Source organism: Oryx dammah, unplaced genomic scaffold (assembly GCF_014754425.2).
Source record: "Oryx dammah isolate SB20612 unplaced genomic scaffold, SCBI_Odam_1.1 HiC_scaffold_17, whole genome shotgun sequence".
Classification (NCBI taxonomy): Eukaryota; Metazoa; Chordata; class Mammalia; order Artiodactyla; family Bovidae; genus Oryx; species Oryx dammah.
In genome coordinates, this window is record NW_024070201.1 from 55728953 (window position 1) to 55743062 (window position 14110).

General features: G+C 37.2%; 1 protein-coding gene across 1 annotated transcript in view; it reads right to left on the bottom strand.

Moving 5' to 3' along the window:
• Positions 1 to 241: 241 nt before the first annotated feature.
• CCDC34 (coiled-coil domain containing 34) overlaps positions 242 to 14110 on the bottom strand; it is a 45054-nt gene continuing 31185 nt past the window's right edge. The window contains exons 4-6 of the mRNA XM_040258915.1: positions 3129 to 3287; positions 2450 to 2591; positions 242 to 1022 (exon numbers count right to left, since the gene is read on the bottom strand). Of these exons, the coding sequence (XP_040114849.1) occupies positions 808 to 1022; positions 2450 to 2591; positions 3129 to 3287 (516 nt within the window). The 3' untranslated portion in view covers positions 242 to 807. The remainder of the gene's footprint in view (positions 1023 to 2449; positions 2592 to 3128; positions 3288 to 14110) is intronic.

Here is a 14110-nt window from a genome sequence, read left to right on the forward strand (position 1 = left end):
TGAGTGCTATTTTAGTAATCTTTTGATCTACTTTCCTTAACAAGTATTTATTAATAAAGATTTTTTATTTCAACTTTAGTTAAAACATGACTTAACATTTTACATTAAAAACTAAAGCAGACATTTCTAATTACAAAATTAACAACCTAATTATAATGTATATGTACAAAGTATAGCAAAATATATTAGTGTTCAAAGATTACTACAATCAATTAAGATTGAGAGCCCAAAACAATGTTTATAAATTGTCCTTTCAAAACCCAACCTTTATTTCTCCATTACCAAACATGATTCCAGTTAGTGGTTTACAAATATTTATACAGGGAAAAACATACTAAAAGTCATCAACAAAGGCTGTTTTTGATTACTCTGGGATTCTAACTCATTTTAGATTCTTCTAAGAATTATTTTGAGCATACAGTTTAGAAATGCTTGTTTCAATGACTTATTCTTACTATGTTCATAAACACAAACACGTAACGTGTGTATGAAAGAATACACGAAAAATTGTTTTATTGGTATTTAGAGGGTAGTTTTAATATAAGCTAAATATAAACACAATTGTTAGATATTGTCACTTATCTTGCAAAACAATATTCCAAGATCAACCTTGAAGCATTTATAAAAATGAAAATGAAGAAAATATCTTCCTCAATTAACTCTAAGGACTCCATATACAAATGCAAAAATGTGAACTTAACAATAATACATCAAATGTTGAGCTACTAATAGTACAGCAACAAAACAACAATTCCTGATGTTAAAATTAAATAGCTCCATGTAAAAGCATGCAATTTCCCACATCTACTATCTTTGTATTTTGCAAAGAGTTCCAAGGCAAAGATTGCTTCTAGCTTTATGCATTACCAGAGAGGATGCCCTGTGTGGCTGGCTTATCACAGGCCTTTTAGTCTTCTTTCCTGATAGATCCTTCACTTCTTTGGAAGGAGGCATAGGAATTGGTTTCCATGGAATTGGGTTATAAAAGGCTGGTTCTGGATAAGAATTCCCACTGTAAAAACCTAAAATTATTTAAAAATCAGAATAAAACAAGAAAAACTTTTTGAGATCAAAGAAACTATTTTAAAACTCACAGGAAAATGTTAAAATGTTAAAAGGGCAAAAATATCACTGACAAACCTGACTCATTTAAAACTTGAACCCAAATATTTTCAAACAATACTTTTCAAATACAGTAATATTGTAGTAAAAGTTAAAATATAAATGATAATTCTGAATATTCAAAGAACATTAATGTTCAAAACTAAAAACTCATAAAATTTCTTCTAAGAAGTTAATTTTAGAACCCTTAAATTGAACAAAATCTTCACTTTCTTATTTCAGTCTGGGAAACTTCTGATTATGTACTAGTTTCCCCTAGTTGGACACTAAAGCTTGCAGGAAAAAAACATATGTTGCATATGTAGCTAAAGTGAATCAAGATTGTGGTTCAGAACCACTGAAATTCTAAATCATTGTCACTCAAATTAAGCAGATTTTATACACTCTAGCTTTGTAATTAAGAGAAGTAGGGCATCTGCAGACTACAATTATTATAACACTTATTTAAACACAAATTTGGTAAAATAATCCATTATTTGGCAATTAAGTTCTAGTCAATACATATATTCCATCTAAGTTTTAACTTTACTATTCAATCGTTTTGTTGAAACCACTACTTATTTCAAACAAGAGAGCAAAATAAAGGAGCAGACTCTGCTCGGTAGCTGTAATGGATGACCTCTGTGACATGCAGCAGAGGCCCAAATCCTGACAGAAGGAATGTGTCATTCAGACACTGGCAACCCACTTTGACTGCATACATATGTCAACACACACTTCACCACGATGGTCAAAACAAAGTCTGGAATATGTTCTATTGTGTGAACAAAACAGAATGGGAGTATTTTTAATAATAAATCACTTAAACAAGTGAAGGCAGCTGTCAGCAAGGTATGAGCTTCCAACGTGGAAGTACAAAGGAAAACACACATTGCCATTTATAATCAGACCAAGCCAAAAAAGCCAACCAGGTTTGTGTCTGGTTCGTGTGGCATCTAGTATTCCACCCTGCAAAAATAATGAGCCAAAGACACTGGGAACTCTGCCTCAGAGAGGTTAGAAAAGGGAAAGAAAATGACCCCTTAAATATATCCTGATTAAGGCTTTAAGATCCAAGGAATGTAAAAATTTTACTTATTTCTTAATGTTAGAAATCATTACTTTGCAGTTTTGCCACTGTTGCCTTTAAAATGTATCTGATTTTAGAGAATGACAACAAATTTGTAGTATCTCCACAGGAACACAGTATGTTATAATCTTCCAGAAAATAGTAATTTGAAAGAAAAATGATTTTTACACACTTCTATTTCTGTCAAAAGGAAACATAATGTATAATATTCGCTCCTGCAAGCCATATTTATGTAAGCCACATAACATAAAAACCAACCTGTGAGTTTTCCATTGGCATAACCATAGCTCTTCGCAGCTGGACGAGGTTTATTTTTTGCATTTTCCAACCATTCCTTAAACTTTTTTTCTGCTATTTCCTTTTTTTCCTGTAATTCAGCCTGCCGTTGTTTTTCTTTTTCCTTAAAATGACAAGACCAAAGAATCTCCAGGGATATTCTGTAACTAAAAGTGCTATTCAGAGTCTACTGACTTGCTCCCCGGTAGCTCCCCATCCTAACGGCTTACTGATCAGAAACACTGAATCACATTTCTATAATTAGAGAGCAAAATTTAGCACGATCAGGGATGTGACATGAAAGCAGCTGCCTCTAAACAATGACATTAGATCCAAGAAGAAAAAAGCAATTTGTTCTTTTAGAATAGAGCAGTAACTTACAATAATGTAATAAAACTTTCCATAAAAGTACACTGAATAATATTTAAAAGCATAAACAACAGTAAAAAGCTTGCACCTGACTGCAGGAGTATCAATAGGCTTATTAGTATTTTTCAGTCTAAAAAAATCACAAATACATATTCATTTAGAAAGCTTAATCATAATATAACAAGTAGGGATAGTTACATGTATTTATATTATGCTAAGATAATGCCAATTTTCCATTAGAAATTCTTTACACCAAGTCCTGTACTCTAACTGATCACCTTAGTGAAAATACCTTTTCTTTCTTCTTCTTTTCACATTCTTCAGCATTTTTTTTCTTTAACCATTCTTGATATTTTTCCTTTGCTTTTTCTTGTAAATGTTCTTTCTCCAGTTCCTTTGCTGCTTTTTCTTTCATTTCCTTATTAATTTTTTGTTCCCTTTCTTTTCTTTTCTTAAATAAAAATGAAGCAATTTTCATTGGAATCTGTAATCATTCTCATACAAGGAACGTGTTATAGACAGTAATTTTCTAAAAACAGGTGGTAACATAGTGGTTGACACAATGTGGCTTATGAAAATATATAACATGCATGAACTTACCTGATCAATTTTAGTGTATCAGCTTGAGTATGTATTTCATGATGGCCTAACAAAGATCTTGTTCAACAAAGTATATTCAGAGCCTGGAACAGTGTTAAGTAAATAGTAGGTGTTCTATAAAGATTTGCTGAATAAATGAGTGAACAGAAATAGCAACCTGTTAGACTGTCTTGAATCTCAGTGTTTTTTTTCTTAATATATATATTTTATTGAAGTACATTGACTTACATGTTTCAAGTGCACAGCAAGGCAATTCAGCTATACATAGACACATATATTAGTTTTGAAATTATTTTCCACTGTAGGTTATTACAAGATATTGACTATAGTTCCCTGTGCTATACAGTAAACCTTTGTTGCTTGTTGCATATCTATTTTTTTAAATTAGAAATCTAGCATTCTAGTCATACTAAGTCAAACAAGTAGAATCAAAATGTCATAAATTTTTCAGTTCAGCAAAAATTTGTAAACTTTCTAAAATATATATAGTATACATATTATATATGTGTATACAAATTATATACATATATATGTATACAAAAGCTTTCCTACTATGCTTGAGAAAGAACATAAAAAGAAAAAAGAGAAGAGATGGAGAGATTGGAAAACATAAACTAAATGAAATGGGAGCACTGAATATGAAATAGAAAAAGTGAACAAACTAGATAAAAGTAAAAGATCATCACAGAGCCAGTTGCTTTTAAACATGACTGCTTATTAGAAACATATCTGGAGCTCTGGAGGAAAAAAAAGCAATACCTGAGCATTTGTATTTTTCAAAAAATGGATAACTCTGATTTTAAAAAGTGATTACAGGTTTTTCTATTAAATCCTAGTTTTGGTAATATAGAGTTCTATTATTTTTCTGTTGACCAATCATGATACAATGGTATTAAGTGAATAAAAGCTACATAATCACAACAGTAAAAGATATTTATCAGTTTTCACAACCAATAGCCAGACAAAAAAACAAAAGGTAATTACAACTGCAAGCCATAAGAGGAACATGATTAGCTTAACAATATAAAATAATTACATACCTTTGGGGAGTCAAGCAGAACAATGTGGTAAGTGGAAATGCATACATGCACCTGTTTTCATCCACCCAGCCAGTCTATGTCTTTCGGTTGGTGCATTCAATCCATTTACATTTAAGGTAATTATCAATATGTATGATCCTGTTACAATTTTCTTAATTGTTTTGGGTTTATTTGCTGTAGGTCTTTTCCTTCTCATGTGTTTCCTGCCTAGAGAAGTTCCTTTAGCATCTGTTGTAAAGCTGGTTTGGTGGGGATAAAGTCTCTTAATTTTTGCTTGTCTGGAAAGCTTTTGAGTTCTCCATCAAAACTAAATAAGAGTTTTCGTAGGTAGAGTATCCTTGGTTGTAGGTTCTTTCCTTTCATCACTTTAAATATATCATGCTATTCCTTTCTGGCTTATAGCATTTCTGTTGAGAAATCAGCTGATAGCCTGATAAGAGTTCCCGTGTATATTATTTGTCGTTTTTCCCTTGTTGCTTTTAACATTTTATCTTTGTCTTTTATTTTTGTCAGTTTGATTACTATGTGTCTTGGTGTGTTCCTCCTTGGGTTTATCCTGCCTGGGCCTCTCTGTGCTTCCTGGACTTGGTTGACTATTTCCTTTCCCACATTACAAAACTTTTCAGCTATTATCTCTTCAAATATTTTCTCAGGAACTTTTTCTCTCTTCTACTTCTGGGACCCTTAAAATGTGATTGTTGGTGTGTTTAAGGTTGTCCCAGAGGTCTCTTCAGTTCAGTTCAGTTCAGTCACTCAGTCGTGTCCAACTCTTTGCAGCCCATGAATTGCAGCACGCTAGGCCTCCCTGTCCATCACCAACTTCCAGAGTTCACCCAGACTCATGTCCATCGAGTCAGTGCTGCCATCCAGCCATCTCATCCTTGGTCGTCCCCTTCTCCTCCTGCCCCCAATCCCTCCCAGCATCAGAGTCTTTTCCAATGAGTCAACTATTCACATGAGGTGGCCAAAGTACTGGAGTTTCAGCTTTAGCATCATTCCTTCCAAAGAAATCCCAGGGCTGATCTCCTTCAGAATGGACTGGTTGTATCTCCTTGCAGTCCAAGGGACTCTCAAGAGTCTTCTCCAACACCACAGTTCAAAAGCATCAATTCTTCGGCGCTCAGCCTTCTTCACAGTCCAACTCTCACACCCATACATGACCATCTCTTAGGTTGTCTTCATTTCTTTTCATTCTTTTTTTTTTTATATTCTGTTCTGTGGCAGTGATTTCCATCACTCTGTCCTCCAGGTCATTCATCATTCTTCTGCCTCAGTTACTCTGCTGTTGATTCCTTCTAGTGTATTATTTACCTCTATTTGTTTTTTAGTTGTTATAGGTCTTTGGTAAACATTTCTTGCATCTTCTTCATTGTTTTCCCGAGATCCTGGATCATTTTCATTATCATTATTCTGAATTCTTTTTCTAGAAGGCTGCCTATCTCCACTTCATTTAGTTGCTTTTCTGGGGTTTTATCCTGTCCTTTCACCTGGGACATAACTTTCTGCTTTTTCATAGTGATTAACTTTCTGTAATATGGTTTTTGTTTTAGCTACTGTGGGACTGTGTTTCTTCTTGCTTCTTCTGTCTGCCCTCTGATGAATGAGGCTAAGAGACGTGTGTAAGCTTCCTGGATGGGAGGGACTGGCAGTGGGAAAAACTGGGTCTTGCTCTGCTGAGCAGGACCTCCCTCAGTAAAGCTTTAATCCAATTATCTGCTGATGGTTGCATTCCCTCCCTGTTAGTTGTTTGGCCTGAGGCAACTCAGCCCTGGGATCTACTGGCTCTATAGTAGGGTTAATGGAGAAGTCCAAGAGGGTTTACACCAAGGGGGACCTTCCTGGCCTGCTGCTGCCAGTGCCCCTGTCCCTGGGGTGAGACCCTCCTGAACCAGGCCTCTACAGGAGGCCCTCCAACATTAAGCAAGTAGTTTTGGTTTGTCTCCTGTGGGGTCACTGCTCCTTTCCTCTGGCTCTTGGTGCATGCAAGGTTTTGTTCATGCCTTCCAAGACTGGAGTCTGTTTCTCCCAGTCCTGTGGAAATCCTATAATTAAATTCCACTGACCTTCAAGGCCATATTCCCTAGGGATTCCCAGTCCCTTTGTCAGATTCTCAGGCTGGGAAGCCTGACGTGGGATTCAGAACCTTCCCAACAGTAGGAGAACTTCTTTGGCATTATTGTTCTCCAGATTGTGGATCACCTACCTGGCAGGTATGGGTTTTGATTTTATTTTGATTGTGCCCTTTGGCAACCCACGCCAGTACTCTTGCCTGGAAAATCCCATGGACAGAGGAGCCTGGTAGGCTGTAGTCCATGGGGTCGTGATGAGTCGGACATGACTGAGCGACTTCACTTTTACTTTTCACTTTCATACATTGGAGAAGGAAATGGCAACCCACTCCAGTGTTCTTGCCTGGAGAATCCCAGGGATGGCCGAGCCTGGTGGGCTGCCGTCTCTGGGGTCGCACAGAGTTGGACACGACTGAAGCGACTTAGAAACAGCATCACTCGCTGTGGCTTCTTCTTTGTCTTTTGATGTGGGATATCTATTTTTGGTGGTTCCAGCATCCTCCTATCAATGGTTGTTCAACAGCTAGTTGTAATTCTGGGGCTCTTAGAGGAGATGAGTGCACATTCTTCTACTCTGCCATCTTGAACCAGAAGCCTGAATCTTAGTGTTTCTTAATGGATGTTTACCCTCACTCTAAAATAGAAGCCACATAGGTATATATTTCCCAGACAATTTGCCAATATGAATACTTGGATAAGCCTTCACTACAAAAGACTTACAGAGGACCAATTTTAGCCCATTAAATACTGTTGTAAGGGCACATACAGACAAATCTCTGGCTATGCAATTCTTGTAAGTCTTACATAGATCAAGGGTTGGCAAATTATGTCCTGCAGGCCAAATATGGTCCATTACCACCTGTATTTATAAAGTTTTATTGGGCCACACATATTTATTTACATATTTATTGTCTATGGCTGCTACTGCACAACAGCAGAGTTAAATAGTTACAACAGAGACTGTATGAGCCACAAAAACTAAAATTTTATTTGACCCTTTGCAGAAAAAAACCTGACATAGAGTCTAACTGAATATTTTTTCCTTTTCTCACCCAAAGGATAATCTACCAACACAGTGAAATTCTAAATAACCAATAACATGGCTAGCTCTCTTTATCAGAGGTTTAGAAAATAATCTGCAAGGCATAAAGTGTATGTAATATAAATGTCATATATATCACCCTTCATGGAGCAAAGAAATATGAACCAAGAAATTCTTCTCTTGAAAGCTTCTTGTAGAATACCTCAATACAAGCAATTCAAATAAGATCCAAGTAACAAACATCAAGTTATATTCAACAGATATGCAGTGCTGTGCAAGAAAAAGTGAAAGTGAAAGTCACTCAGTCATGTCTGACTCTTTGCGAGTCCATGAACTATACAGTCCAGGGAATTCTCCAGGCCAGAATCCTGCAGTGGGTAGCCTTTCCCTTTTCCAGGGGATCTTCCCAACCCAGGAATTGAACCTAGGTCTCCCACATTGCAGGCAGGTTCTTTACCAGCTGAGCCACAAGGGAAGCCCAAGCATACTGGAGTGGGTAGCCTAGCCCTTCTCCAGTGGATCTTCCTGACCCAGGAATCAAGCCAGGGTCTCCTGCATTGCAGGTGGATTCTTTACCAACTGAGCTATCATGGAAGCCCCTGTGCAAGAAAGGTAGGGGTTAAAAATCAAAGCCCAGGAATCCCCTGGCAGTTCAGTGGTTAGGGCTTTGAGCTTTCACTGCTGAGGGTGCAGGTTTAATCCTTGGTTGGGGCACTAAGGATCCCCCAAACCTTGTGGCAAGGCCAAAAAAAGAAAAGAAAATCAAAGCCCATCATTCCCCAAGTTGCTATATTTCTTTATTGTTGGTTGGGCAGCCAGTACCTGTAAAAGGAAATCCTTTCTTGCTGAGAACTCAATATCCATTAAAATAACACTGGAATTTAACTACTTCCTACAGTCAGAAAATCCACAAGATTAAAAAGGATCTTGCAGCTCTGACTCATAAGACAAGCTCATCAACAAGGAGTCATCCGTCAGAAAAAAAAAAAAAAAAGGGAGTCAACCAGTCTCTACACTATTTTCAATTTTTGACAGCTAACATTTATTCAGTGCTAACTCTGCCTGTTACTGTTCTGTACATTGTATACATATACACTATGTCAGTTAATTCTTAAAAGCACAATATGAGAAAGATACTATTAAGATCTCATTTTATAAATGAGGAAACTAAGGCACAAAGAAGTTAAGTAATATGCCCAAGGTCACACAAATGGTAAATGAAAGATCACTACAGATCTCTCATATACATATGAGATAACACTGAAAACAATTTTTTTTGGCCAATAAATCCAATTTAAATCACTTTTCAAAACTGATTCAAAAAGAAATAGAGTAACTGAAGTAACTGTTATAAGTAATTCTACTTACTAAAAATAATTCAGAATTAAAAACTTTCATATAAAGAGAACTCCAGCTTCCAATAGCGTCACTGGTAGATTTTATTATACATTTAAGGAAGAAACAGTACCAATTACCACACAAACTATTTTAAAAAACAGAAAAAAGAACACAACCAAGCTCATTTTAGGAGTGCAGTATTTCTCTAATATCAAAACCAAATATGAAATAAGCAAATATTAGGAATAAGGCAAAATAACTCCTTTCATCAAAACATGAAATACTTAGGGATACATTTAACAAAAGACATTTAAATACACCTGTATATTGAACTTAAAAAAAAAAAGCTGATTGAGATAAATATGACCTAAATAAATAGAAAAGAAAAATCACACTTATAAGTTTATATTATTAAGACAGTAATTTTCTCCAGAATGATCTATGTGTTCAATGCAGTCCCAATAAGTATCAGTCACTATTCAAGCAAGCATGATTAGGGAAATTGATAAGCTAATTCTAAATTGTATATGGAAAGGGTACAGAGCAAATAAAACAATTCTGAAATAAAGAAAAAAGATGGAAGACTTACAGTATTTGATTAGAAGAATTTTAAATTAAAAATTACTCTATAAAGCTACAGTAACCAGACAGTGTAGTACTGGCACAGATCAAAGGAACAGAATAGAGTCTAGAAATAGACCCAAACATATTTGCTCAATTAATTTTAAATGAAAGTGCCAAGATAACTGAATAGGGAAAAAGATTATCTTTCAACAGTGTTAGAATAACTGGATATTCATACTCCAAAAAAATCAACCTTGACCCTTAATGCATGCTATCATTAAAATTAACTCAAAATACAAACACAGCCAAATGCTGAAGTTATAAAACCTCTAGAAGAAAACAATGGAGAATATTTTTACAACCGTGGCATAGGCAAACATTTCTTCAACAGAAAGCAAAACCCACAAACTATAAAAGAAAAAAACAGAAATACAGAACCTACCCCAAATTTTAAATTTTTGCTCTTTAAAAAAATACCATTAAAAATTAAATGGAGGATATATTTACAATACATGTTACAGGACTTAAAGGAATATAAAAAGAACTGTTACAACTTACTATTAAGACATACAAAATGGGCAAAAGTTTAAACACAAAACAAACAAACTCCACAAGAGACATAAAAATAGTCAACAGTGTTATGGATTGAAATCTGCCCTGCCAAAATTCATGTATTAAAACTCTAATCCTCAGTGTACTGGTTTTTGTTTTGTTTTAAGTGGAGTATAAGTGATTTACAATGTTGTTCAGTTTCAGGTGTACAGCTAAGTGATTCAGCTATACATGTACCTACATTGTTTTTAAGATTCTTTTCTCATACAGGTTATCACAGAATTTGAGTATAGTTCTCTGTGTGACACAGTAGGCCCTTGTTATATATAGTAGCATGTGTACGTTAATTCTAAGCTGCTGATTTACTGACCACTTCCCTCAGGTTTTACCTTTGGTAACCATAACTTTGTTTTCAAAACCTGTAAGTCTGTTTCTGTTTAGTAATAAGTTCATTTGTATCTTTAAAAAAATTTCTGATTCAACATATGAAAATATGTAAATCTCTAGGTCCAAGCATGTTGTTTCAAACGGCATTATTTTATTCTTTTTTATGACTAATATTCCATTGTAAACATATATCATATCTTCTTTATCCATTCATCTGTCAATCGACATTTAGGCTGCTTCCACATCTTGGCTATTGTAAATAGTGCTGCAGTGAACACTGGGGTACATGTATTATTTCAAATCGTGATTTTATTCAGATATATGCCCAGGAGTGGGATTGTTGTATCATATAGTAGCTCTATTACTAGTAGTTTTCTTAAAGAACCTCCCATACTTTTCTCCATAGTGGTTGTACCAATGTACAGTCCTACCAACAGTGTAGGAGGATTCTCTTTTCTCCACACCCTCTTCAGTATTTATTACTTGTAGACCTTTTGATGATGGCCACTGTGACTGGTGTGAGGTGATATCTCATTTGTAGTTCGGATTTGCATTTTTCTGATAATTAGTGATGTTAAGCATCTTTTCCTGTGCGTTTTCACAATCTGTGTATTTTCTTGGGAGAAATGTGGCTGGCACAGGTGACTCTCAGGTCTGTGTCCCACCGCTTGGGGCCATCTATATATCTTCCTTCAGTCTGTATGTGTCCCGAGATCTGAAGCAGATCTCTTATAGATAGCATATATAAGGGTCTTATTTTTGTATCAATTCAGCCTGTCTTTTGGTTGGAGCATTTAGTCCATTTACATTTAAGGTAATTATCAATATGTATTAATATGTTCTTATTGCCATTTTGTTAATTGTTTTAGATTAGTCTTTGTAGGTCTTTTTTTTTTTCTTCCTCTTTTGTTCTCTTGTGATCTGATGACTAACTTTAGTGTTGTGTTTGGATTCCTTTTTCTTTTTTGTATATCTCTTGTAAATTTCCAGTTTTTGATTCCCATGAGATTTTGATATAGCAGTCTATACATAGACAAGATTGTTTTATGTTGTTGGTCTTTTAATTTCAAAATGCATTTCCAATATCCTCCATTTGTACTGTCCTCACAATTGCTGGTTATATCGTATTTGTGTGTGGATGATTTCCTATCTTTACTGTAGTTTGCCTTTACTGGTGAGCTTTCCCATTCATAATTTTGTTTCTAGTTGTTGCCTTTTATTTTTCACCTAGAGAAGTTCCTTTAGCATTTGTTGTAAAGCTGGTTTGGTGGTACTGACTCTCTGAAATTTTGCTTGTCTGTAAAACTTTTGATCTCTCCATCAAATCTGAATGACAGCCTTGCTGGGTAGAGTATTCTTGGTTGTAGGTTTTTCCCTTTCATCAATTTAAATACACCATGGCATTCCCTTCTGGTCTGCAGTTTCTGCTGAAAAATCAGCTGATAACCTTATGAAGATTCCCTTGTTGCTTTTCCCTTGCTTCTTCTAACATTTTCACTTTGGCTTTAATTTATGTCAGTTTGATTAATCGGTGTCTTGGCATGTTCCTCCTTGGTATAATCTACCTGGGACTCTCTTTGCTTCCTGGATTTGAGTGGCTGTTTCCTTCCCATGTTAGGCAAGTTTTCAGCTATTATCCCTTCAAGTATTTTCTCAAGCCCTTCTCTCTTTTCCTTCTAGGACCCTTATGATGCAAATATTCATGCTTTTAATGTTGGCCCAGTGGCCTCTAGAGACTGTCCTTCCTTTCATTCTTTTTTCCTTTGCTCTGTTCCACAGTAGTGTTTCCAACACTCCATCTTCCAGCTCACTAAATTCATTTTTCCGCCTCAATTATCATGCTATTGATTCCTTCTCTTGTATTTTTCATTCTAGTTATTCAATTTTTTATCTCTGTTCTTTAAATTTTCTTTGTTAAATATCTTTTTTGTATCTTCTTAATCTGTGCCTCCATTCTTTTACTGAATTCTGGGATCATCTTTACTATCATTACACTAAGTTCTTTTTCAGGTAGGTTGCCTATCTCCATCTAGATGTCATGGCTTTTTATCTTGGTTCTTCATCTGGAACATATTTCTCTGCTGTCTCATTTTTGTCTAACTTTCTGTGTTTGTGGTCTCCTTTCTGCTGGCTGAAGGATTTTAGCTCCTCTTACTTCTGGTACCTGCCCACTGGTGAGAAGAGTTGGGTGTGTCTCTCTGGTGAGCAAAGCCATGTCAAACTGTGTTAGAGGGAGCTGTGAGCTAAGTACAGCTTTAGACAACCTGTCTGCTGATGGGTAGCAATGTGTTCCTATCCTGCTGGCTGTCTGGCCTGACACATTCCAGCACTGGAGCCTGTAGGTTGTTGGACAGGGCCAAGTCTTGATGTCAAAATGGTGACCTCTGTGAGAGCTCATGCCAATCAGTACTCTCTCAAGCCACTGTCTCCAGTGGGCTTGCCCCCAGCTCAGTGATCCACGGCCAACCCTCACCTCCCCAGGAGACTCTCTAAGACTCACAGGTAAACCTCTTCTGCTTTGTGTTGGATCCCAGTGTATGTGAGCCCTCCAAGAGTGGAGTCTCTGTTTCACCCAGTCCTGTGGAGCTCTTGCACTCAAGCCTGCTGGTCTTCAAAGCCAAGTCCTCTGGAGGGTTGCACCTCCTGATGCCAGATCCTCAGCCTCAGGAGCCTAAGATGGGGCTTAGAACTTTCACTCTGGAAAGAGAACCTCTGCAATGTAATTATTTTGCAGTCTGTGGGACTCCCACTCATATGTCACTAATGCACCTCTCTTATTGTCGCTTCAGGCTTCTTCTATGTCTTTGAATGTAAAGTATCTTTTTTGGTAGTTTCCAGTCTCCTTTGTCAATGGTTGTTCAGTAGTTTGTTGTGCTTTTGGTGTTTTCGTGAGAGTAGGTGAGCTCAAGTCCTTCTGCTCGGCCATCTTTTCTGGAATCAAGGGGCTGCTTTTAATTTGGATATCTGCTGTCTCTCTCCTCAAGGTGAGCTGGCTGTTATCCCCTTGATATGGGGGGTGCAGGTGTAGCAGCCTTTGCACACTCCCAGGACAGCAGGGGCAGTGCCTGGCACCAGCCTGCGGGATCTCAGTGGTTGCCCAAGCCTGCCTCTGGAGCCTACCATGGCAGTGATAATTGCGCCCACTCCCAGAGCTTCTGTAAGGTGGTGTCCTGTTGCCTGGGAGCACTTACAGGGGAAGAGCTCTCATGGTGCCCCCCCGCTCCTTGTGTGCCCCTAGTCATGGCACCTTGCCTCTCTGGCAGGTGCTGGCTGCTACTGAGCACACCCTCAGTTACCACAGTCCACCCTCTTCAGGCTGTCTCCGCACAGCCAACCCTGATCTTTTCCTTGGATCTGATCTCTGAAGCCTGAGCTTCAGCCCCCAGCCCTCTCCTGTATCAACAGAGGAGCATATTAGGCTGCGGAACACAGGGTGGTGATGCTGACCTTCTGTGCAGGTTATTCTCCATTTTGCCTTTTACAAACCAGTTGTTGCACTCTCCTTCTAGGCTTTGAATGTCCCTCTCCATCCAGGCTGATCCCCCGCCAGTGAAGGCTCTCCCCAGGGTATGGGACTCTTTCCTTATTCATAGCTCCCTCCCTGGGGTGCAAGCCTGTCCTGATTCCTTTCCTTTTATTTTTCCTTTGTCCTACCTGGTCATTTGGAGGTTTTCTTGTCCTT